At 43.6% G+C, this 26897-nt stretch overlaps 1 protein-coding gene across 1 annotated transcript in view; it reads left to right on the top strand.

Moving 5' to 3' along the window:
• Positions 1–1836: 1836 nt before the first annotated feature.
• Positions 1837–26897, top strand: part of OIT3 (oncoprotein induced transcript 3) — a 27255-nt gene continuing 2194 nt past the window's right edge. Inside the window, exons 1-8 of the mRNA XM_024201890.3 lie at positions 1837–2036; positions 5761–6135; positions 8286–8396; positions 12129–12251; positions 14440–14562; positions 19072–19232; positions 21606–22021; positions 26675–26774. Coding sequence (XP_024057658.2) covers positions 1973–2036; positions 5761–6135; positions 8286–8396; positions 12129–12251; positions 14440–14562; positions 19072–19232; positions 21606–22021; positions 26675–26774 — 1473 coding nt within the window. The 5' untranslated portion in view covers positions 1837–1972. The remainder of the gene's footprint in view (positions 2037–5760; positions 6136–8285; positions 8397–12128; positions 12252–14439; positions 14563–19071; positions 19233–21605; positions 22022–26674; positions 26775–26897) is intronic.

Genomic DNA, 26897 nt, shown 5'->3' with positions numbered 1-26897 from the left:
TCCCTGGGTGCACATCCTAATGAAATGGGCTGCGCACACCTATGAACACTGGTAAGGGCAATTTTTACCCAAAGAGAAAGAGGAAAAGGTTTTTTATACAACACATATAGGGTCTTGAATATCTATGCAGAGCAGTGAGGTACTAAATACCAGTTTTTCCCTGAAATCTGCCTTCTCCCTCCCCTTCCCAATAAACTCTGCTGTATTCAAATTATGTATTTGAGGAGGAGGAATGGCTGAGTCATCCCTGCTGGGATTTGAACCTGTAGTTTCAGGGTGTCAAATTCATCCCTGTACCAGTGCACAGCCTGGCACAGAGACTCTGGGGTAAGATATGTGCTCACCTAATCCTCGAGCTGGGGAAAACTGTACCTTTAAGAGACTCTGGCATGAGCCAGTTGGAACCAGTTAGGACATAATGCGGAGAATCCTGTTACACACCAGTGCTGGTCAGTTTGAACTGGGACTCTGAATGGGGTGGAGCTGTACCAGACATCCTGGCTCTGAGCATCGCAGGGGGCACGGGGGCCCCTCAGCGGGTGACTAAGGCCTGCTGCATGCCTGAGAGGGGAGCAGGCAGCTGCAAAGCACATGGCACAAAGGGCCCACAGGTGTTTAAAATGGGCTACTTAGACTGCTAATCCAGCCCCTTCAGCAAGAGCTATAGCCTGGCCTGCCGCTGGAGGATTTGGTTCTGGTTCTGCGGGCCGGTGGCGGGACAGAGGGGGACCGAGTGATTCCAGGTGAGTCTGTCCAAGGGCCGAGGGCACCTCCTACATTTCATAGGACTCTGAGTCCCCCATGGAGGAAGCTGTGGGGGGAGCTGCACACCCGCTACCCTGACCTGCCAGGCTATGGCTTGTCAAGGAATGAGAGATCATTCCCCTTTCTGCTCATTAAGTCATCAGCTTCTCTGGTGAGTGTAGCAAGGAGCTGACTTTTGGGTCCTGCGCTGGAGGCTACCACGTTTGTTTCTCACAAACTGCAGAACACATGGTTGTGACTTTCACAGACAACCAACCTGGCTTCAACCACTGACTAACCGGTTAAAAAGGCACATTACAAAATAAAATGATTTTTGCTGAAGTACATTCAGTGTAAAAAGAGGGTAGAAGGTAGGTATATCTACTAATGACCTGTTGATAGTATCATCAGGTAGTAAAGTGGTCTTCAGAGGGTTAACTGGATAGCCCCCCTTGCATCCCTCCCCCCATTTCCTGTTTAGTCAGTGTGTGTTTTCCCCCACTCTGTTGCTGTGTGGTTGAATGAAGCAGCATGTTCCCAGCCTGCACTTACTTACTGTAAGTAGCATGTTTTTTGTGCACTGAGCAGACTCTGTACAAAACTCATGAGTCAGGATATTTGCTCTCCAGTGGAAAGTGTCCATTGTGGGACACCTCTCTTCGCTTTGACAAATGTTCCCATTACAGCAGTGCTCCATCCTGGGCAGTCTCTGCAGGAGAGGTTTAGTTTTCGTCTTTCCCTCCACAACCACCTCCAGTTAAAACTTTCCAATTGTCTGTGATTAACTTGGGGGAGCATAATGAGCATCATGAAGTCATATGACTTGTGGAAGGAGCTGAGATAACAGCTAGCACCAATCTGCCCTCCTCTTCCAGCCTTCCAGGATGTCCGGGTGTCCCCTCCATTAGAATTCCCCTTTAGATAAGATACTAGAGGTGTCACTGCAAGAAAACAATAAGGGATGAGTTTAAAAACAAGATTGGTCAGTAAAGGGCAGTGCTGCTTTGTGCAGGTCAAGGCTGAAGTTGTGCCCAGCATCCCCTCAGCCTCTTCCTCTGATAAACCCTCCAGTAGCGCTAGCGCCACCACACTTCCCAGAGCTTGGGGTCAAAACACACAAGCCATTAGGAGAGGCAGTCAAAGAGAAGGACCGTGAGGCAAGACCAAGGGGGAGCAGGCAGTTACAGGGAGTTTTTGTTCAGGTGCAACTTTTACTTGGTTGAGTGGGATGTTCCAGTACTTGTTTTTCTCCTTCTGTATCTATGTCAAGTTACAGCCAATATCTTCAGTGGGTGAGTAACCGCAAGTGGTGCTGCTTTTAGGAGTATGTATGTGCATGGTATTTTGGGGGGTTAGGCTGGGAGGCCTTGTGCGCCTTTTGGATAAAAGAGTGGTAGATCCAGGAATCAGTATTCAAAATATCTTGAGGAGTTTTACAGCCTCCTGTTCTACACAGAGAGTCCTTTCTGTCAGAGTGTTTGGACGCTGCCTAAACAGGCAACATCTCCACTTATTTATAGTTAAAAACAGGGGAAAATTTAATATTCATTAATGGTGGAGACTCTTTAGACTATGGTGGGCAGGTACTGTGCTAGTTGCTCACATGATCTAGCAGTACAGCTCAGTTCAGAGAACTACGGTATCCCTGCTGTTCCATTACTATTACTTCTCAGAGCAGAAACTGCCACTTACACAAAACATACAGGATTGACCTTTCTCCAGAATGTCAGACTCCTGAATGCTTATTAGATCATGAGCTACGTAATTATATATGTTAAAGTGCACAAACAAAAATTAGTAGTATCAGTAAGGTTACAAATTGAAATGCTTAAATGAAAGTTAATGTTCTCCTAGCATTAAGTTGGCCATGCTATTTCCAGAAGCACTCAACAAAGCTAATGGAAAGGGGGGTTTGAAGGGGTGACGGTGGAAATGAAATGTAAAAATAAAATACTTTTCCACATTTTTTGTGAATTTTTTTTTTTAATTTCCCGCCCAAAAAAACAAAAACAAAAAATGTTTCCACTAGCTGCAGTGTCAGAAAGAACTGGCATTAGAACTGTGCCTGCTGAGGCAGTAGCTGCAGGGTCTTGCAGCTGTTTGTCTGCAAATAGCTGTATTAGTCTTCGTGTTCTACAGGCTAAGGAATATTTTAGTCACTATTGTCCCCTCCTGCCTGAAACTGCCCACAGTCTGGGTGGGGGGTGTTGTTCTTTCGCTTGAACTGCTTCATCAGTCTGGAATTCCCCCTTCTCTCCCTCCAAATCCCTGCATTGTTCCATTCTCTAAATCTCCCCTTGAAAACCTTTCTTATCTGTTTAGGTAATGACGAGCTCTCTGTGGCAAGTGTTTTCTTAGCCCATCTATGAAAGACGGGATATAGAAGCTAATTGCATTGTATATATCTTCAGTGCTGCTAAATTGGGAAGTGGACAGGGAATTCCTCACTTTGCCACCTTTTTGTTGCTAACACAGAGAGCTTTTAATCTTGGCCAGTAATCCATCCTAAACCCAAAATAAGAAAGTCATTTAAACTAAAGCATTAAGGAGAAAGGCCAGGTAAGTGTGAAAGAGGCTATTTCAGTTGTATCTGTTCTGGATATAGGGATAGCCTAGTTCTTCCATGAAATGAATTCATTGCGCTGGTAAGAAAACAAGGATTGGGAAACCTTAAATAAGTGGGGTCCAAGTCTGTCCTTGTTTGGGAGGTAAAATAATCTCTTTGGGAATACTGGCTTTAAAAGGGTGGCATCTCTGGGGAAAAAGAAATGCATAGTGAGTCTCTTCGGAGATCTGAGATTCCTAATGAGGGCTTCCCTCTGCAGTCCTCCTCAGGGCTAAGGAATACACCTGGTGTAGCAAGTTTTCTGTTAAATCTGTTCTGCTCATCACTTAAAAACAATGGTACCAAAGCTTCTTTAAAAGTTTTCCTCCTGATCCAAACCTGATCTCCTACAGCTTCCTCTCATAGCTTTGCAGCCCTCTAATGGCTCCTGCATCTGGGTGTTGGGTTTTTTTTTCTGTTATACTGAACTCAAAGCCCAATGAGACAAGTCTGTGATTGCAGATGGTGTAAGGGTGTTTAGTGAGAGATTCCTTTAAGAGTCTTGTATTATAGGAAGGTGCAAGATAGCATTTCAGTGAAGGAAACAGGTATTTACTGAGGATACAGTTAAATTAGACAATCTTTAAACCATTTCTCAATGCACTTATAGTTCCCATTTCAGAGTAAGTGAAGCAATAATAAGTACTGTACAAAGACAGTATCTAGAACATTTTATTAAAAACAATAGTTGATTTTTGAATGGCATCTTTCATATAAACTGCATCACACCATTCTTTAGAACTAAGTTAAATAATAAATAGCAGAGAGAGAAAGTACAGAATATATGGAAGAACTATATTAAAGAGAGAGAGACCATGTATTCTACTTGGCTGGGATGTAATTAATCAGAATGACTGGCTTTATTAGTCTAATGCTACTGAAGGTAATGAATTCTCCTTAGTCAGGAAAATATTAGCATACATTCTGCTTACAGGGGACAAATCGAGTCGTGGTTAGTGGTACTTAACCAGGTGTTAATATACTGTGAAAATGTAAGTTCCAATCTTTTAGTCTAGAAACAGACTAAATACAGGAAAGATGAAAATGCACTGAATATTTTTGTATTTTCAGTGGTACAGTATTCTTCCATTTTAGTTATTTTGCACACACACCTCTCCCACTGAAGTCAATAGATGCTGGTTTCCAGCATGTCCCAATTCAGAGCACTCCATTTGGTAGGTTTTGAGGTGACATATGAGGAGAGGTGATAGGAAGGCTGTTTCAGATGGCAGCTGAAGGTGGTCAGACCAACCATAATGAATGTTTTGAGTCAGAGGAGGGATAGTGTTAAAGGGCAGAAGGAATAATGTGGACAAGTTTCTTGGGGTAGTCTGGGGCAAGTCCACGTAGGTCTTTAAATGCCAGGGACCTGAGTTTTTCCACTGCCTTGCCCCTTGTGTAGTAATTTACACTAGGCAAAGTGGGTGTAAAACCCTAGCAAGTCAACATGGTAACCCTTTGCACCCACTTTGCACCGGTGTACAGTACAACGCTACACCAGGGGCAGGGTGACAGAGAGCTAAATCTAAAGACAGCAGTTTGAACTGCCTGAGGAGGGTTTACAGTTATATTGGATTCTAATGACTCTTGTGTAGTTCAGGGCCAGATCCATAGCCAAGGTAACAGGCAGATATTTTCCATTTGTAGAACTGTAACATGAATATGTTCAACACCTATTGCTTGCATTCTAAAAGCTACTTCTAGTGATGATTTCTGACTTCTATCCATAGAAAACTAGTACTTGACAAAAAGTGAACTGTGCTATTGTTGAATGCTTTTTATGGATTTTATAAATGCCTCAAAATCCACTTGGAACTCGATCCTCCTCCTCCTGAAGTCTGGGGGTGAATTAGAATTGACTCCAATGGGTCAGACACTTATGTGGCCCCAGCAAGTGGATGAATGCCAAAGAACTGATGCTATGCAAGGCATTTCAGTTATGCTTAAATAATGGATTCATGGGGTGTCTGATCCACTTAAATCGTCCACGTGATGTTCCCTGCAAGCTTAGTCACCAGTCAGAACTTGAATTTGCGAGAATGTTTTCCACTGGTTCACTTCATTCTGCTATGCTCGAGGCACCCATTATGCAGTAGTTACTCTGCAAGTCATTCTTACTGTCATATAGTGTTTTAAGTGCTCGAATGCTCCGTTACGTTGCTTGTTTTTAAAGGATTTAATTAAGTTGAACTTTCAGAATACTTCACTCCTCTGAGCTTCTGGTAAACGGACAATCACTTTACCAGCATCATTCTGTCTCCTCTGGGATTTCTGTCCATTAAGAAGATTCTGCTATATTAGGAATGGAAAAATAACATTGAAATTATTTTCTGAGTTCTACAGTTACCAGTCAGTAAACATGGTTTGATTATCACTGGGTTCTCCCTCTTCTCTCTTATCATATGACTCAGCCCTGGACCCTTGCTCTGCCTATATCAGCCTGAATGAGCCTTGGAGGAACACTGATCACCAGATAAATGGTTCCCGTGACCAGCCTACATGTGATAGCCACATTGATGGGGAGTGGTACCGCTTCACTGGCATGGCTGGCGATGCCATGCCTACCTTCTGCATCCCAGAGAACCACTGCGGGACGCATGCCCCCATCTGGCTAAACGGCAGCCACCCTAGGGAGTTGGACGGCATTGTCCAAAGACAAGCCTGTGCGAGTTTCAAGGGGAACTGCTGCCTTTGGAACACCACAATTGATGTTAAGGCATGTCCCGGCGGGTATTATGTCTACCGCTTAACCAAGCCTAGTGTCTGCTTCCATGTGTACTGTGGGCGTAAGTAACCATGAGAGTCCTTTTCTTTTCTTTGACAATCTCTTTATTCTTTTCTGTGATTCTCTGAGTGACAACTGTGTTGGGGGTTTCCCCTCTCTGGTAGTTAGTTCCTAACTCCCATCCCTTGCCTTGGGGTGGGGAATCCTACTGACGTTGGGGAGGCAGGAATGCACCCAGAAATCACTCCAGCACCTTTATCAGCAAACGAACAGTCCAAGTGCCACTCCAACATTAGCCTCTTAGTCACAGCACTGCAGTACGGTGCCAGCCCACAGTGGCCACGCAAGACAGGCTGCTCCCTGTCTTTCCCCAAACCCTGAGCTCAGACTCTAGGTAGGAAATCCTCTATGGCCTGTGTTATACAGAAGGTGATTGATTAGATCACAGTGGTCCCTTCTGGTCTATAGACTAGATGATCATAGTGGTCTGTTCTGGCCTCAGAATCTGTGAATGGCATTTCCATCCTCCCGCAGGAGGAGAGCTGGCAGCAGAAAGCTGGGGTAGGGCTTCCTGCCAGCTCTCAAGTAAAGGAGGGTTCTGGGGCCAGAGGGCTTGGCCTTTCACACTGTTGATATGTGAAATGAGGACTACAATGACAATGCTGCAAAACAGTTGAAAAGTGGAGGTGTTCCCTTGTGCCTAGAAATTAAGTACCCTAAAGAGAATAAGGAAAGCCCAGGCTATGAAAACAGCACCAGCCCAGCTCCTATGACTAAGGCCCTACCAAACTCACAGCCGTGAAAAATGCGTCATGGACTGTGAAATCTGGACTCCAGCGTGAATTCTGGCCTTTTGTATACTTTTACCCTATACTATACAGATTTCACAGGGGAGACCAGCGTTTCTCAAACTGGGAGTCCCAACCCAAAAGAGGGTTGCAGGGTGTGTTTGTGTGTGTTGCAAGGTTATTGTAGGAGGGACGTGGTATTGCCACCCTTACTTCTGTGCTACCTTCAGAGCTGGCTGGAAAGTGGCGGCTGCTGGCCTGGTGCCCAGCTCTGAAGGCAGCACTGCCAGCAGCAGCGCAGAAGTAAGGGTAGCAATACTATACCATGCCGTCCTTACTTCTGCGCTACTCCTGGCAGTGGTGCTGCTTTCAGAGCTGGGCTCCCAGCCAACAGCTGCCACTCTCCGGCCGCCCAGCTTTGAAGGCAGTGCCGCTGCCAGCAGCAGTGCAGAAGTAAGGGTGGCAATACCACGACACCCTCTACAATAACCTTGCAACACCCACCCCCCACTACCTTCTTTTGGATCAGGACCCCTACAGTTACAACACCGTGAAATTTCAGATTTAAATATCTGAAATCATGAAATTTATGATTTTTAAAATCCGATGACCAAGAAATTGACCAAAATGGACCATGAATTTGGTAGGGCTCTACCTATGACTTTCGCAGAACTGGACTGACGTCTGAGTTGACAACAGAACCCAGAAATCTCCATGATTTGGGGTGAGTTCCGGATTCTGTGGGACACTTTCAACTACTTAATTATAACTTTAAAAAGTCTCTGTTTTCCCCATGTAATCAAACCCATAAACCTACTAGTTCTTCAGTCATCCACAAAGTCTTCCAGGAAAAACAGGGAGCTATGGGACCTGAATTTTTTTATATAAATACATAAATAAAAAGCAGGAAAACCTCCTTTGTTCTAGAAGATGTCTCTATACCTGTGAGAGAAGATGACTGATTTCTTTTCTTCTTGTACAAAAACTTGTCAGACTGATGCAGCATAAACTGTAGGCTTGTTTATATTAGAAAAGTTGCAACTGTTTTACTATATCAGTTTTAAATCTGTCTAGTTAAACTAATGCTAATCTCTAATGTAGACATACTTTAAATGGTTTAACCCTCACTTAAATCGGATTAGATTGTGTCTGTAAATTACCAAAACTAGATCTTAATTGGTAAATTAAGATAGTCCAAATTAAATGAGTTTTAAACCAGTTTAAATGTCTATCCATTAGGAGTTTGCACTAGTTTAAACAGATCAATTCAAAATCAATTTAATTAGACCAGTGCTTTTCTAATGTAGGCCGGGCTTGTAACTTATCAATTTAGCTGAGGGCATGAAACTCATAGCACTAATGGTAGAACTAGTTGTCTAGATTCTCAGTATTCTAGATGAACAGTGCTCTTGTCATTCTGTAGATTTCTATGATATCTGTGATGTGGTGGATTGCCATGGCTCCTGCTTGGATACCGGAGACTGCATGTGTTCCTTGGGGACTACACTGGGACCTGATGGACAGACCTGTCTTGGTAAGGGCAGAAACAGAGGGACATAGGAAATGTGAGGAGAAAAGGGACTAAACAAGTTATTGATGTTTCCTTTCTGTTCCTTTAGTTATTCATCTCCCAGTTAATTGCTTAAAAAAAAAAGGTCGAGAGACAGATATGTTTGGGACTAATTTTACCCCTTGTTGCTTGTAACAAGTCCACATTGTTTGCAGGTCAGTGATCTCACCTTTGGAGTTTTCCACCATTGACTCAGAACCTGAATGACCATTATCCTGGTGTCCCTGAGGCCATATAGTTACTGAGGGTGAATTTGTGTTCTGTGTGGACCAGCCGTTGGTTTAATGAAGAGCTAATCAGCAGCAGCTTTGCTGTCAGTGGTGATTTGCTTTGGAAGGTCACTGCTCATTCATATTCAACAATAGGCTCATAGTCTGTCATGAGAGGCTTTTCCTTCATGGCTCTGTGGGATTCCTCAGTCCTCCAAACAGTTGCATTCACTGTCACAGTGCTACATGCTAAGATTGGTGATGCTGACAATCTTATTGTCATTGCAGGGCCCTATCCAGGGCTTGGAACTCAATATCTTCATATCACCTATTGGATTTTTAGATTTCTGTCTCTGCAAATGTAGCTTGGAGGCAGAGAGACTATGCTTGATAATCTGTGACCAATAGGTAAGAGTTCCCAGACTTAGGTGGCATGGGGCTGGTGCTTTTTTAGTGAAGGGGCCTCACCCGGGAACTTCCTTCCTCTTCTGGCCCACCAGAACCTGAGTCTGTTGGCCTTCAGGACTAATGGTGAGATCTGTCTCTGCTCCTGGGCTTTTTCATTATGATCTGATTATGGTGGAGAAGGGATTAGGTATAATGATGGATGTGAAAGTTGAATGACGAATGAGTCTTTTCCAATATTGTCATTAGTCTGCAAAATATGTATGGATTTTTATCTTTTTAATATTTCTTGTGTCCATAGACTATGTGGTGTGTACTTTTATCCATTAAAACTTAAATCTGTGATAAATACCTGGTGGTAAAAGATTGATCAAATAGCTGGTGCTTTCTTCTGACCTTCACACTGTCAGACAGAGGTGTTATTTTTTCCCCACTGAATTTAGCACTGGAGAAAGGTGCTGGACTGACAGCCCTGCAGACTGATTCCCTTTATATGTCCACAGAACAGCAGTGCAAATTTCCCCAAATTTAAAGCCTTGCCAATATGCTTTCAATCCGAAGCTGTGGGAGATCAGCTCGATAGAGGAGAGAACCGTTGGTTTCTTTGCTGACACTGATCATTGTCAGAGTGGGTTTTGCATTGTAAATATCTTTTCACTCCTGGATTGAGGCCATCAGGCCATTTCACTTAAGTCACTGAACAGTCAGAAGATGGTAATAACTTCATCCCTGCTGACATGGGCTGGAGTTCACCAGTGACCTCAAAGTGAAAGTCTGTGTACCCCATTACTAATCCCATGAGCCACTGAGGTCTCTGACATGAACTGCATATGGTTCCTCAAGTGTGTAATAACCATCTGGGAGCAGATATTTAAGTCACAAAGATGCCTTCTCAGAGATTTATTCCTAACGCTAAAAAACAGAAGGAAATATACAACAAATACATGCACAATTTGATTCTACACACAGTTTTTGCTGAGGAGTTTTAGTAGTCCTGTCCCTGTTGCAGGATTGACTCTGCTGCCTTTACTTCCTGCATTGCTTTTTTTTTTTTTTTTTCCATTCAATTAAAAACATTTATTGGACCCAATCATACATGCCATCTGTGTGCGGAACTCTCATTGACTTGCAGGATTGGGCCCATTCACTGATAAGTTTCCCATGACAATGGAGAAAATGGAAATCCCGACTCACTGATTTCTCACACTTGCCTAAAAATTTTGGAATTTAACATTCTGCCAAGGACAGCAACGAATGTGGATCCATGGGCAGGGCTGGGTAGGATTTCCATACCACACTTCCTCTGCATGATAACCAGATGCCACAACCACCTCTCAGCAGTAATATTTGCAGTTGTTCTGCCTGCAGTCTTTAAAGCCATATGACTCATTCATCTTTCTAATGAATATCCTTTGGTGTGACTAAGTTCAAATTTATTTTGAACACAATCAGTCTGGCCTTAATATTAAAATTACCCATATCTGTTTTCTCACTGAGAATATTATTCCCTCTTCTCCAGCCACTTGTGGGCTAGGAATGCAGCTCCAGAACTAAACAGCAGCATCTGGGAATTCTGTCTAGCACTGAACTAGACTGACTTATGCAATACACTACAGATGTTTATATATATATATAATCTGTAGTGTGTGTGTGTGTGTGTATATAATATATATATATATATATATATATAAAAATGTTGAATCCCAGTTCTGAACTGCGGCTCCTGCAATTTTTTTCAGTTTTCTTAAATTAAATACATTCACCTGCAAACTAAATTATGAGTTTGAGTTAGGATTTAGGCCTCCTGCCATAGACCAACCTATCCTAGTGGGTTAATAATACTATTTACACACTCGCTTTTCACCTCTTGGAGACCTTGAGTCAATCCCAGATTGTCATAGCTGAAATTACTGTCTGTCAACGTCGTCCGCCAAGTGACACTTGTCTTCATGAAATCACCATGTTGATCGTCTCTGCTTTGATAAGGAGAACTAGAGTACCAGCAAGACAGTATTAAAGTCTGTGGGCAGAATTTTGTGGAATTGCAAGATTAGATTTACAGGGTCTCTGGCTGGATAACATTGAAGGTGTACAGCCTTTAGTAGAGCCATTGAAAGAACTCAGCACAGCGTTTTCCTGCTTTAGGTCTATCTCTAGCCAGCCCAATCATCTCTCATTTTCATAAACACTAAATTTCAACCCAAAGCATTTAAAAAAAAAAAAAAAAGAAAGAAAGAAATTGATCAACATGCCTTATCTCTATGAAAAGCAGTATCTCTGTGCCTCCTAAATTCACTCAATATTTCCCTTCAAGGGTAAAGGATGGGTTGCAGCTTATTCCTTAAGCTAAGAACATCAAGCTTGTATCACTTGTGGAAGTAGATTATGGCACCAGTTACAAACTGTTTGTGTGGGGCATGTGAGGACTAGTATTACCTAAAAGAACTCATCTCTGTACTGTCTTTTAAAACTACATTTTCCTTATTTTTAGCTTCTGTCAGCTAGTAAATAATAACTAGCAAGCTGTGTAGAGAAAATCCAAGCTTGGCTGATTGATAACTTTGTCATTTTACTTCGACTTAGAAAAATTGTCACACACGCCCCTTTAATGTATTCATTGCATGCAGGCAAAGAGTAAATCAAGTTTAAAGAACCAGGATTCCCTATGAAGAATGAGCCTTTCAGCTCAAAAGGGAAGAGAAACTACAGGCTTCAGGGGTAGTTGTAAAATGGGAGAAATTAGGAGGAATTCTTGGGGCTCAGCCAAGAGATTCAAAGGCAACCTTTACCTTTTCCATCCCCTCTCAAATAATTAACACGTACACTATGGGGAAGTTGCATACTGTCATCCTCCCCATGAAACAGTTTCTGTGTACATGTCACCGTTTGAGTAGCAGAGGTGTTGGCTGCAGTCAGTGGCTATGACCCCTGTTATGTGATAGGGGTATTGATTCCTAGACCTAGCTCGTGTGAGTTGGGCCAGAAAATAAAGTCCAATTTCTTACCAGCAGCCCTGTTCATCAGACCCATTTTACAGGCTGTGTGTTGCAAAATTGTGTATTACAGTATTTGCTTCCTGCAGATGAGAATGAATGTGAACAGGATAATGGAGGTTGCAGTGAGTTTTGTGTGAATCTGAAGAACTCCTATCGCTGCGAATGTGGAATCGGGCGCACGCTGGGAAAGGATGGTAAAACCTGTGAAGGTGAGTTAAAAGGCAAAGGGATGAAGGCATCAGCATGGAATTACAGCTCTGAATAGCACCTTCTACAGTCCTACTTCCATAAAGTTACATCAATCATTACATTATTTCCTGCATAAATATTATCTCACAGTATTGGTCAGTCATGGCATTTTTCAGCTGGTGTGAAATTCACTTGTGTTACTGTTGTACTTGCCAGTAATTTTACTCCTGAAACACTTAGAAGAGAGTGGTGAAGAGGCTCCTTCCCACTCTTCCAGTATTGTTTCCAATAAAAACATACATTTGTATTTGTGAACACATTTTTTATTCATTGTTAGCAGACATAAGTGGCTTTTATCTTGATAAAGAGAAAAAAGGAAGGATGGAGATAACCTTGAAACATGACCTGAGTGCAAATCATGTAGTGATGGGACCTTACCTGCACAACTGTCAGCTACTCTGTGCATAACCCCTCTCACTATCACCCCATACAGTGACGAAGGAATGGAAACAAAATGATGAGGCATGGGACAGGGCAATAGGGACACGTGTAGGGGATGAGCAGGATTTTGTACTGCCATAATCTGGCAAAAGATGAACTAGGGATGGGATTGGTAGGTGGGAAAATATCAGTTAGTCACAGTTATGGTTGAGAGTTGTGGGGTTTTTTTGTTTGTTTGGTTTTTTTTTTTACTCTGCTGAAGCGTCCCCTACAATCCTAAACTTCACTCACAGTTCTAGAGAGTAGCTATATGTGTGCTGGAACAATTAGCAGAGAAATAGATACTAAATATGTTGTCATTGTGATTCAGAATTAACACCCTGTTGAGATGTGTGAGGAATAGTTAAAATCTCTCTTGGAGGTACTGGCTAATTTGTGCCCTCAGTTCACCCATTAAATTGCATTAAAATCAGTGGGGTTGTACAGATATAAACTGAGGTAAGCCCTCATCAGGCACACTTTGTTTGCAAACGCACATGTTCTAAACTGTTTTTGCGTGAATGCTTTAGTTCTACAGACCCACCAGACAAATACTAGTAAAATGCACTACTTAGTATAGGTTCAGTAGGACCCTTCTTTCCTAAAAGACTAAAAAAAATCCAATACAGTGCATGTTTTAAACCTTTTAAAATGTAATTGAACCACATTTTTAGTCAGCAAACAAGGGAAAATTTCACAAGCTTTTACTAATGCCCTGTTAAACTCAGAGAGTAATAGCAAATGTGAAATCTGACAAACTGGAGTGACTGTTAACATTGCAAATGCTTTTTTGATTTGGTTTCCACAAAATTTTCTTGAAGTAAAATCTCACCCAGTTATTACCCCCAAAGGTCTAATCTACTCAAAATGCTTTTCATACTGCCAGAAATATACTCTGTAAGCTGCATAACTGACATTTAGTGTTTAATTCTTTAATTTTATACTTATCCTACAGAAAGAAAGTGAGCTTAAGGTTGATTAAGGAAATATATGTGTGGTAAAGAAAGGGCCTGGCTAGCAAGTAGAAGAGAAGGCCTTGAAAATAGTAAGTGGTAAGGCCAGAAGGAATAAAGTAGGGAGGATGTCTGGTTCAAAGAATAACTAATAAGATAAGGGGAAGTTTCTAAAAAGAAGACTTCTAACCAGTTGGGGTGACTGCAGATGGTTTTAAATCAAAGAGAATCTGTCTTAAAATGAGTTAACACAGCCCTTCCCCAGCCCACACACCAGTGTTCAAGCCTGTGTGAACCCAGGTACAATGGGAAAACTGTTGGACATCAAAAAAGAGGGGAGAAATGGCCTTGGGAAGAAAGGTGATTGTAAATCCTATCTGGATTAAGACTGTACATAAGGGTGAATTGTCTCAAACTGGTTTTTAGCTGAACTCAGTAATTGGCGATAACATCCTTGTTTGTTAAAGGGTATAAAAAGTCAGCTCTTAACCGGTTTATTGCTAATACCTGCCTGAACATGTAGAAGCCGACCAATATGGGTCTGAGCACCTTTGGGTTTGGCTCATTTATAAGTATCTTGATCAAATGCTTATAAATGTTTTGTTACTGTTTGGATGTAGTAAATGGCTTCTTATTTAAGCTTTTTTAGGCATATTTAGAGGAACTGCATAAGACTTTGGATTTAAAAAAGGAATTTATGGTTAAATTGGTGTTTGGTAATTTCCCTTGTTAATATTTCAAAGATTATTAATAATTCCAACACTTTGTCTCTTAGAAATTGAAGGTTGCCACAATAACAATGGAGGCTGTAGCCACACCTGCATTGCAGTGGAAGACACATACCAGTGTGAGTGCCCCAGGGGGCTTGTTCTGTCAGAGGACAACCACAGCTGCCAAGGTAGGGCAATAAAGATCACTTGCTAGAGAGCCAGTATTGCGTGGCCAGCCCAGGGCAATGTAGGTAAAGTAGGGAAGCACCCTTAGATCTTTAATCCATTGGAGCTAACGTGCATCTTGAAGGGGACACTCCTAGGCTCTTGGATGATGTAGAAGGGTCACCATTGCTCATAATGGCTCTGCTCACCCACCCTCACCAGCTGGAGAACGTGTGTTGTGTAGTCAAGTATTTAACATGAAGGTAGGTTGGGGGTTTAAAGGGGTAAATGGTGCCTCTTCTGAGATTACTATTTTACAATGGTGCCAATTAGTGTCAGATGTTAAGGGCATTTTGTGGAGGAATTCAGCATTTTAAAGAACAAGCAATCTTACTTTATTAAATTCAATCAGATGTATGGTCACATACAGTAGTTTATGGTGTAAAGCAGATGTTTAACAGAACCTTTTTATAACTGCAGAAATACAAGCTTTTATTACCTCTAATCAAGTTTATGGTGATGTAATGAACTGTGGAAGACTTGCACAGAAACCTGAAGCAGTTTGTCTGTATCATATTAATAGTTCTACATGTAGCAATCCCTTTCAACGTAATTCATGGTATTGTATCATCTGCAATTTTTTTAAAAAGGGAGTCGAGCCAAAGAAATGTTTATAATTTGTAAAGTAATTTCCCCCTCCCATTTATTGTATTCCTGCTACAGTGTGAAACTGAAATGCTTTTTTCCTCCCGGACATACACAAACTCTATGTACAACTAGGGACATTGTGAATCAACTATTTTAATAATTTAACGTTTATTTGTATTGTGGTAGCCCCTAGGAGACCCAGTCATGGACCCCATTGCATTAGGTGCTGTACAAAAAAATGGCCCTTGCCCCCAGAGAGTTTATGTTCTAACTACAACAGAGAGAAAGACAGACAGACAGACAGAGACTCAGGGAGCACAAGGAAACAGGGAGACAATATTGATCAGCATGATAGGCCGTAGTTTTGGACTAAGTTCCTTGTAAGCCATGTGGCCGTGCAGCAGCCTATTTAGCACTGCGCAGGCGCTCAGGGAACCCGCCCAGGGACCTGCTGCGCCCCTCCCCGGGCCCTAACCTAGCCTGACCCCCAACTGGCTGGGGAAGGCAAGTCCAGGCCAGGAAAGGGGTGCCCTGGCAGGTCCAGGCTGTGGCAGGGTTGGGGTTGGGGGAGGGGCGCTGCGGACGTGGCAAGTACGGGCCGCCTCTCCCCCGGCCCCAACCTAGCCTACCCCCAACTGGCCGGTGGAGGGGCGGTCCTTACCTGCCATGGACGGAGCGCCCCTCCCCTGGTCCAGTTCTGCCATGGCCTGGACCTGCCGGGGCACCCTTACCCTGGCCAGAACCCATCCCTGGCCTGGACCTGACGGGGCTGGGGGAGGAGCACCTATCCTGCAGCCCCAGCCCCGGAGCTGTTGCAGCGGGGAGAGGCACCTCTTCCCCGCAGCCCAGGTAGTGGTGTGGGGAGAGAGAGCTGGGGGAGTCCTCTCTCACTGCCGTAGCCCCGGAGCACCCTCCTGCACCCCAAACCCTTCATCCCCGGCCCCATCCCAAAGCCCACACCCCCGGTCAGAGCCCTCACCCCCTGCACGCAACCCAGAGCCTGCAACCCCAACCCTCTGCCCCAGCCCTGAGCCCCTCATCCCCGGCCCCATCCCAGAGCCCGCACCCCCAGCCAGAACCCTCTCACCCCTGCACCCCAACCCTCTGCCCCAGTGCTGAGCCCCTCATCCCTGTCCCCAGCCCAGAGCCTGCACCCCAACCCTCTGCCCCAGCCCTAAGCCACCTCCCACACTCCAAACCCCTCTGCTCCACTCCCACCACATGAATTTTGTTATGTGCACCAATATGAAGGTGATGGGAACACTGGTTTCGGGACACAGTGCAGCCAGCATTGTAAGCAGTATGTGGATTAGACCTCCTGTGAGCTGAATTAGATGACTCAACTGCTTAAAACACCAGCAGCTCATCTACTTTAGGGCTCAAGATTTGTTAACATTGGTGACATTGAACCAGTACTGTCAATATTGGGACAGTTTTTTGAAAAATGTCTCTAATGTAAGCAAGGTTACATTCTTTCATTACTCTGGGAATGCTCATCAGTAATGAGTTGTTGGCATTGCTTTTTTTTTTTTTAGTCTTTTACCAGTGAGGGATGAGTTAATTTGGATCCAAAGCTGATTTATTGGTAGTAGTGAAACCTGTTCTAGTTTTAAGTGTTCTCCTGATTCGTGGATTCCAACATAGTCTAGAATACACAGAAGCCTGCACAGCCCTAGCCCAGAACTCGGGTGGTAAGGATTTCTTCTCCTCTCCACTTAGTATTTCAAAGTAACAGCATTTAAAAAATAGAGATGTGCCTAAACCAAAACCCTGGATCCAAATGCTCCTGAACTTTGAAGAAATGCAACCTGGATCCAAACTCTCTTGCTCTGGCCTATCTCAGTTTAAAAGCATTAGGCTTCCTCATTTGTCAAAGGATTAGTTGAAAGTGTTAATAAAAGTCCTAAAGTAAGGCTGAGTTCATCACTTCTGCACAGTGTTAGCTTTCTGGAGACCGTGGAAATGGTTTCACAGTGTCCCTGTAGAATCTTGAAAATAACATTTGTCCTTTGTTTTGTCCTGTGCTGTTTGACACACACTGATTATTTCTCACCCTCTTGTCTTTCTAACAGAGCAGGAGCTCTGACATTTCCTTTTTATTTAATTCTGCTTCCCCCTTAGTGATGACAGCTAGAGAGCACACGGCTCTGGGAACACTGCTTGTTATTTGGCTCATCACACCAAAAATGATGGCTTTTAATAAAACTATTATTCTCTATAATGGCTTGGTGAGTGTTAAAAATATTGCTGCTTGTACAGCATAAATGTTCACTCGGGGGGAAAAAATTTTACTTCAGTGATGCTAGTTGTATCCCAGATCCAAGGAGCTTGGAATTAGAGAGGCAAAACTTGTGCAGTGGGAAGTGTTGAATTATTTTTCTGAGTTGCCTGAGTCTGCCAAATTAATGAATTTGCAGAATGTTTTGTCCTGTAATTTAAAACTAAGTAATTCCAAAATTCTGTATCTTTTCTAGCTAAGTGGGGAAATCTGGGCTATGCATAAGAAGCAGAAAGCCTCCCCCAAAATCAAGTGGGTTCCCTATGTATAGGGTGTATATATAGCATTTATTTTTTAATAAAAAATATTTTCTCCCATACACACTTCTTTTTAACAGTCTCTCTCTATCCTGTTTTCACTCTGCTCCATCTCTGCTCATCTTTCCCCAGTTTCTCTTTAATAGAGTTCAAACTCAAAAATGTTCCAGTTGAATTTTCAAATCCCGGATGTCCAAGTGGCTTGGCATGAGGAAGAATGAGTTTGCTAATCATTACCAAATGTATTACATTAAATATTGATTCTAATGGTCTTTCCGAACACATCCATTCTGGCTGGACATCTATACAGAACGAATTAAGCCCTCCCAAAGTCTTGTTATAGCATGTTCTGGGACTTGTATACTACCTGAGATAGACTCTTCAAGGATGGCTCTGTTTGGGTTGTTACAAAATCCTTGCCAGTAACATGCAGGGGTCTTCCCAGGACATTATACTGTTAATGATATCATCCAGGCCTTGACTAAATAAGAGTAATTTGAAAAACAATAATTAAGCTCCTCCCACAAAAACTTCAGTCTCTTCAATTCTGTCTTCTGCTGCTGGTCCGGCCAGGATGGAAATTATTTCAGTTGCTTGGTTCCAATGTGCCATGTGGAGAATTTGGGGAGTAATCATGAATTGGAGCAGTGAGGGAGCTTGCGGTGTGGACAGGACATAAAATGAAATAGGGGGAAGAGCAAAACCTCTCCATATTCCACAATAACTTAAAACACCCTGAAATTAAAAGGGACGAGGAAGATAATGTGATACGATGCTTTGGCTAAAATGCTTAGTGTTAGTCTGGAGAAGAGTTGGGTAAAAAATACTTGTATTGAATAGACATAACTGAACAAAAGGGCAAAGATCTCTACTGGATCCCAGCAATGCAGGAGATGCACATTAAATGCAGCTCTCAGACTCCAGGCTACAGATTTGCCCCATGAAGAGGAAAAACTGCTCTTTGGGGCATCTAAAAAGCTGAAATCTGAAATATTCAATTCCCCTGTCTGGGCAGAGAGATCAAAACAAAGTGTCTGTAGGCCAATAAAAGGCCATTTCTGGAAACACTAGGAATGGGAGTGAAGGGCAGCCTGATCACAAATAGGACATGTGCTCTCCCCTGCATTCCTAGTAATTAGGGTTACCAGATAGCAACTGTGGAAAAAAATGGGACAAGGGGTGGGGGGTGGGTAATAGGTGCCTATTTAAGAAAAAGTCCCAAAAAACGGGAGTGTCCCTTTAAAAACGGGACATCTGGTCACCCTACCAGTAATGGTATGCAGAGGCCTTCCGTACCTCACTTGGCAGATTTGCTGTGCTGATCATTGTGCTGGGGGGTTTTCTTGCAGTTCCAGTGCTGTGCAAGTCCACCTCCATTGAGGTGAGCATCCCCAAGGATCTGGTTGGAGGGCTGGATCTTTCTCTCATCAATGCTTCCTGCAAAGGAGTATCCAATGGCACTCATGTCAACATCAACTTCTCTTTGAAGTCCTGTGGCACCATTGTAGATGTACGTATCCTCATCGCCATCAGCTTTGTCATCATCATTGTTCTCATTACATGTGTAGGGACTGGGGATAGGTGTAGGGTCAACTAGGGCCCAATCCTCATTTACATGAGTAGCTGTACTGAGGTCACTAAGACAACTGATATGGGGAAGTGCTGCAGGATTGAGCTCTCAGTAAATGTTAATACCCTTCCCACTTTGGATGTATCATGTGTGTCATGAATCCAAACTCTTAACTGACTGAGCTGTGTGGGTATCCAGTTCAGCTGCGTTTCATAAAGTTTCTTATTGCATAGGTAGAACCTCTCTCAGCCAGTCTGATTTCTTTAAGCTCCTAGTAGCCATTTTATGAGATGAATACCCAGAGGTGAAAGTAAGCCGGTACGCCCCGGTAGCGCAGCCCCGGACCCTTCAAATAGCCACCGGAGACCCGCCGCCGCCTCCCCAGGGCTCCGGCAGCAGGGCTCCGGGGACGATTTAAAGAGTCTGGGGCTCCGGTAGCTGCTACCGCCCCGGGCCCTTTACATTGTCCCCGGAGCCTGCCGGAACCCTGGAGTAGCGGCGTTGGGGCTCAGACGGCGATTTAAAGGGCCAGGGGCTCGGCCACCGCTACTTCCCCGGGCCCTTTAACTTGCCGCCGGAGCACCGCCGCCGCTACCCCAGGGCTCCGGCAGCAGGGCTCCAGGGATGATTTAAAGGGTCCGGGGTGGTAGCGGCAGCCTGGGGCTTGGGCAGTGATTTAAAGGGCCTGGGGCTCCCACTGCTGCTACCCTCTGGGGCCCTTTAAATCACCACCCAAGCCCTGCTGCTGGAGCCCTGGGGTAGCGGCGGTGGGGCTCTGGCAGTGATTTAAAGGGCCAGGGGCTCCCAGCTGCCACTACTGCAGTGGAGCCCCGGGCCCTTTAAAGCTCCGCCAGAGGCCGGGGCCCCCTCCAATGGTGATTTAAAGTGCCTGGGGCTCCACTGTGGTAGCAGCAGCTGGAGCCCCGGGCCCTTTAAATCACCCCCGGGGCTCCCAGCCGCCTCTGCAGCTGGTAGCTCCAGGGGTGATTTAAAGGGCCCGGGGCTCCCAGCTGCTGCTATCACAGCCCCAGCCCCGGGCCCTTTAAATCCTGATTTAAAGTGCCTGGGGATTTAAAGGCCCCGCCTCTTCCGGTAGAAGCCCCTCCCCCTCCTAAGGACCCCGGAGTACCAGTAAGTCCTTTACGTTACTTTCACCCCTGTGAATACCGTGCATTTGTGGAAGACAAATGAGGAAAATAGTGGCTATATGCATATCCTCTATGGAAACTTGAGTATTCCTACACACTTCCTCTCAACTATTCACCCATCATATCATAGAAGGCCCCCACATGGCAGGCCTCATCCCTTTTCCAAGGAGGAATGGACTGAAGGGTATTCCCTCTCTCTGGAGTCCGACTACCCTCTTTCCTTAGCACTTTCAGGTCAGGAGGAGAGGAACTGGGACAGGAATCAAGCTGCACATTAGGCTGTACTTCAACGATCACAGCAGAGAACATAAGGGAGAAATTTCAGTTCAGAACGATGGGTAGATGAAAGAGCCTTGGAGGGCCCATCTTTCACAATATCTGTTTTTATTTGTGTGCATGTATTTTTTGCTTGAAATAGTGGAGTGAGCAGGCATTTTCTAGGGATTTTAGCCACAAATTACTGTGTGGCAGCTGCAGTGAGAGAATCTTCTCCTGCTGCCATGCAAACAAGCTCAGCCCAGGCCTAGAGGGGCCACCAAACTCTGTGTGCGAGGGTTTGTTCCATCTCCCTTATTGGCTCAGTCCTAGTAATGTACATTTGGAAGTACTGAGGACTGAACTGAGACTACTAAATTCAGTTCAATTAGGGCCTCTGAGTGGGCTTGATCTTGGTCCTTGAGGGGAAAGGCCAGTTTTTATGCTCTGTTACCCAGTAGCTGACTCGTTTGCAGAAATGCAGTCAGAAGGGAACACAGGAGGGGGTGTCCCCATTACTGGCAACTTCTCAGGAGCCAGAGCGCTACACCTATCGCAGTGTGAATACTGTAGCTGATTGCATGGCCTTGGCCTCCATCTGTAATACAGAGCTCCAGTCCATGGAGACTACATGTCCAAGCATAATGTTTGGATCCAAGTGTCTCACTGCAACCAGATAGTGTCCGTGGGTCCCACTAAAGATGAGGGTGACTGTGGCTGCAGCGTATAATTTTATTGGCTGCAGTTTGTTAGAGCAGGAATAGCAAGAGAAATCCAATCTCCGGCTCTTGTGTCCAAAATCAAACAGAGATTTTAAAAAATAAAGGTCCTGTTTGATGCCTGATGTTTCCAGTTGCTTCGTGTTGTGATGATCTTCCTCCCCTTCCCACCTCCCTTTGTTGTGCTGCAGGTAGCAAATGATAAAATCATTGCTACCAATATGGTGACCGGCTTGCCCAAGCAGACACCTGGCAGTAATGGGGACATCATCGTCCGCACCAGCAAGCTGCTGATCCCTGTGACCTGTGAGTTCCCCCGTCAGTACACCATCTCTGAGGGCTACGTCACCAACCTGAAGAACTCCCCTCTGGAAATCATGAGCCGCAACCGGGGCGTCTTCCCCTTTACCCTCGAGATCTTCAAAGACAAAGAGTTTGACGAGCCCTACAGGGATTCTCTCCCCACCCTCAAGCTTCGCGACTCGCTGTATTTTGGGATCGAGCCCATGGTGCACGTGAGTGGGCTAGAGACACTGGTGGAGAGCTGCTTCGCCACCCCCACCTCAAAAATTGATGAGATCCTGAAGTACTACTTAATTCAAGACGGGCAAGTATCACAGTTCTACTTCCCTTGTTTGTCTGATATTTAACCCCAATACCATTTGCCATCTGGGTCACAGGGCACATAGAGGAAACAGAAAACACCATCACTCCTCCACAGACAGGAAAAATCTAGAATACTGGTCAGGACATGTTCAGAGTAATTGCCAACAGCCATTGCTACCAATGCAAAACCACCCACATAGTAAAAAGTCTGGAGAGACCAAATGAAGGCAGCATAAGTGACTGTTGCATATTGTTGTTGTGTATCTGTCTCTGTAACTTGGCTCCTGTAGAAAAGCCATGTGGCCCTCTTTGTGTGCCAGCTGGTGACCAAACACAAAAGCTTACTTAACCAATGAGTTGAATCCCTCTACTGTGGCTGGATTTATTCTGTGTGCAGCTAAGCCTGTGGAACCAAATCTCTTTATATTCCGTTAGCAGTCATTTTTACCCTATGAGCCAAAAGTTCTGCCATGACTGGAGCTTCTGGGAGTTTTGCTGAGCTCATTTCACATCTTACACCTGCCATCTAATGGTCTGTCTGGCTATCACTATAGACACAGTGGCCTACAGGTCACTTAATTATGGGAGAAATTTTCTGGCAATTGCCAGTGGGCCAAGTCCTCAGGGGGATGTTAATAAAAAGCTTAGAGCAGACCTTCGAGGTCTGTAAAGGGACATCTAATAATGATTGTGGCACAACAGGTTCCAAGTAGGTTTGCTGAGTGTTCTGATGTTTTATAAGATGATCCCAGCTTTGACAGGATTGTCACATATCCTGACATGTTTAGAATAATTTTAGTGTTAACATGATGTTGTCTCAGGATGTTTGCATCGTGGTGTTGCCAGTCAGAATGGCATTGCAACATCATAATGCAATTTTCACAGTATTGTGAAGGTTGTGTGCTATGACTCGGGGGACAAAGTCCAGTAAAAGTAATATCCAGGATGCACACATTCAGCCACTAGTTCAAGGACTCTGGTAATTAGTTAAGTCTAATTTAGTGTCTGCCCATCAGCCTGCAAAGATAACAATGATTTATGCAATAACCTGGCTGCTGAAGAAATAAGTCATCCACCATGACAGTTAATGAGGCAAAAGTTTCATAGGCTGCTGTTTTAAAAGTAGCAGGGAGGATTTGGGTTGAGTATTTTTTTGTTTTGTTTTTGTGTTTTACTTCAATCTGTCTAACTTTAATGAATTATTACTGCAGCAGTGTGTAGTGCTTCTCTCTCAGTAACCAATGGTAAGCTACACGTTGGCTCTTGTACTCTGTACTTGATGCATCAGTTGCACTTAAGTCATTTATGCACTTCTACTTCTGTGCTTTATGCACCAAATCATAATGGAATAACTTGTTTATCAGATCTCCTAGCAAAGACTTTGGGCACTTGTATTCTTGGGGCTCCAAACATCCATTAATCACCAACTCTTGAGAACATTACTGAAAATGGTCAGTATTGGAAAAAGGAGGAACATGAACTGAATGGGGAGAAAGGAGAATTGAATGGTGAGGTCTCAAATCCATTACAGCAGCAGATTTGCACTTGACTATGATGGCTCCAGGGGGTTCCTCCTGTAAGCAGTCACTGGCATTTTCTCCTCATAGGAAGGAGGTACCAACAACCCCTCTGCTATTTTTATACTCTACAGGACAGCAAAACTTTACAGAAAAGATATGAGATTAAGTGTGGTGGAACAGACACCATTCTGACTTCAGTCTGTATAGTCCTGTCAAGATTACTATTACCTATCAAATTACTCTGCATGGGCACACTACATACTGTTCTAGCTGCTTTTGCATCAATTAAAGAGTAAAATTCATAGACTATAACAGTGATTGAGTATTTTTTAGCATGGGCTATTCTTGCTCCAAATAGTACTCAATCCAACATCCCTTAATCTACCCATACACAAAATCCCAAGGATAAAAGACAAGCCTTTTAATTAGTTTAGCTAACTAACCACCATCAGGTCTGCAAGGCAACTGTGGCATAGAAATTCTTAAATAAAATACTGTATAAGGACTTGAAATATTTTTAGGGAGTATCCTTCCCTTACTTATTTTCCACCACCCCAAATCCCCCAGCTGACAAGTGCTGAATGTACCTTACTTTGGAGCCCACCACCTCACTTCTGAAAGGGGCTGTCTCCCTTCAGAGGCCGAGTGCAACCTGACTGAATCCTGGGGGATTAACTCAGACTCATGGGTGTTGGAACTAGGGGTTCTGGGGGTGCTGCCGTACCCCCTGGCTTGACGTGGTTTCCATTCCATATACAGGGTTTATAGTTTGGTTCAATGGCTTTCAGCACCCCCACTATAGAAATTGTTCCAGCACCCCTGCTCAGACCCCTTGTGTGTTGTAGTAGAACACGCTGTCACTAGACCAGCAGGGCAGCCCTAAACTTATATTTAAAGTATGTTTTTAGTATCCTTATTGTATGTGCCTCTAAAAAAGCAACAAGCTGGTAGTAGAGAAAACAAATAGTATAGCTCTCCAGTGCGTATACCCAAGACCATGTGGTTTAAGGTGGGTCCATTATAATCAAATCATAGTCCAGGACTTTTAAGAGGGACTTGATTTAACCCAGCTCAAATATTATAAGACGGTTCCAGTATAAATCCGTTAATATCACTCTTTTAAGGTGGCCCTTTCATTATTATCATATAAAGAAAAACCCTTTAAATTGGCTCCTTCGTAGTCAATTAGGAGCTATGCGTTTAAAAGCCACCTTATAATAAACAATCCAATAGCATCTGATGTTTGCCCATGGTAGGGTGACCAGATGCCCTGGTTTTATAGGGACAGTCCCGCTTTTTGGGTCTTTTTCTTATATAGGCTCCTATTACCCCCCACCCCATGTCCCGATTTTTCACACTTGCTGTCTGGTCACCCTAGTCCATGGGGACATCTGAATATTGCAGTTCTAGGAGTGGGCAGTTCAGATGGGCAGTTCTAGGAGTTCTAAACTCATATTGTAAACCAGACACTTAGAGCATTTTTTGAGAAAGGCCTGAAATAAAACAAGTGATGAACTAAATAACACTGATTTTTATTAATTTTTATTTACCTCTTTTCTTCACCCCCTCCTCAGACAGACAAACTGATCATTCCAACAGTTATATAGTGCAATGCATGCTATTGAATCCAGTTTATGCAGAACTCTACTAGAGATAGCAACATCCTGCAGGCTGAGGAACCTAACTGGCTGAATATCCCAAAGGTTTTTAAATGAAAATGTCTGCATAAACAGAGTTAATTATTTTTCTTTTTCGTAAATGAATACACTATACTGTATAATCATTTTCAACAATTCATCAAATATTTCTACTGAGGCTGTCTGTTAAAAGTAAGGCTATAGTATTTCAAGTTTTGTTCCTCTACCCTCCACCATTTCCATCACAACCTCTTTTATAACATGCAAAATCCACAGTCCTGAGATTAGTTTGTGGAAGAGGACATGCTGTGTTGTAATGCAGTACAACAGCAAAGTAGAATTTGTGCCTTTTAAAATTGGCAGGGCATTGTAATAATCAACAAGAACTTCTATTAAATAAAAACCACTACATTTTTCTTTTTGTTAGATGTGTATCTAGCTCTAAACTGTTATATAGTTCAGGCTCCAAATTTAAGTTCTGTAAAAACAATTAACCGTTCTCTTGTAGTATTCATAGAAATATAGGGCTGGAAGGGACCTTGAGAGGTCTTCTAGTCCAGCCCCCAGGCCTGAGGCAGGACCAAGTATGCCTACACTGTCCCTGAGCAGTTTTTGTCTAACCTGTTCTTAAAAGCCTCCCATCACAGGGGTGGTATTCCACGACCTCCCTGGGAAGCCTATTCCAGTACTTAACTATCCTTATAGTTAGAAAGGTTTTCCTAATATCTAACCTCAATCCCCCTTGCAACAGATTCAGCTTATTACTTCTTGTCCTGCCTTCAGTGGACGTGGAGAACAATTGATTACCATTCTCTTTGTAACAGCCCTTAGCATATTTGAATACTGTTATCAGGTCCCCTTTCTGTCTTCCTGTGACCCCTAATACAAACATATTGTCCTAGAGCATGAGATGCTGAATGTGAAATTGGCTAGACATGGAGAAGTTGATCAGTGTAGTTTCACAGGCTAAGCTGAAGAAATGCAAAAAGTAAACAAAAGCATAAATGGTGAAAAGTACATTAGATTTGAAAAATGCTTTGTTTTTAATGATCTAAGAAATTGTAGTAACACAGATAAGGACATTTTCTTTTAAAGTAAATGATTTTTATCTTCTCAGTGTCCCTTTAATTATGACATTATATTTTTTTAAATAATTCAGCAAATATCTGAATCTGTACATCTCTATTGATCGCTGCAGACTCTGGTGCCCAGAAAGGTGAACTGAGGATAAACTTGATTGCAATTCTCTGGCAGATGTTCTGGTTGTGGGTGTGCGCAGCATTATTAGTTGTGTGCATTCTGCCAGTTCCTTTTGCTGCAGAGCTGTGCTGGAGATGCTATCAGTCACCACTGTTGTTTTTCCTCTTCATTCTTGAATGTTCTGCGGTGGCCAAAGACAAAGTAATATGGATGGTAACTAAGTGACTAAATAGGTTGGGATACTTTTTTTTCCACCTCTGTGAAAGCTATTAAAACTTCTCCCTCTGCTTTCTTCAGCTGTGTTTCTGATGACTCCGTGAAACAATACACGTCAAAGGATCATCTTGCTAAGCACTTCCAGGTCCCTGTGTTCAAGTTTGTGGGTAAAGACAACAAGGTGAGGTCAAAACAAAATTACTTCTCAGGCAGACATTAAACCAGCCCCTAACTGGCTTGGGAGACTGTCCATGGGGGGAGCGACTAGTGGGAGGGACACAAAGGGGGCACCAGCTAAAGGGGG

This window comes from Terrapene carolina, unplaced genomic scaffold (genome assembly GCF_002925995.2).
Source record: "Terrapene carolina triunguis isolate 2854851 unplaced genomic scaffold, T_m_triunguis-2.0 Scaffold95, whole genome shotgun sequence".
Lineage (NCBI taxonomy): Eukaryota > Metazoa > Chordata > Testudines > Emydidae > Terrapene > Terrapene triunguis.
The sequence above is the reverse complement of the archived record's forward strand: the minus strand, read 5'-3'. Positions and strand labels throughout refer to the sequence as shown.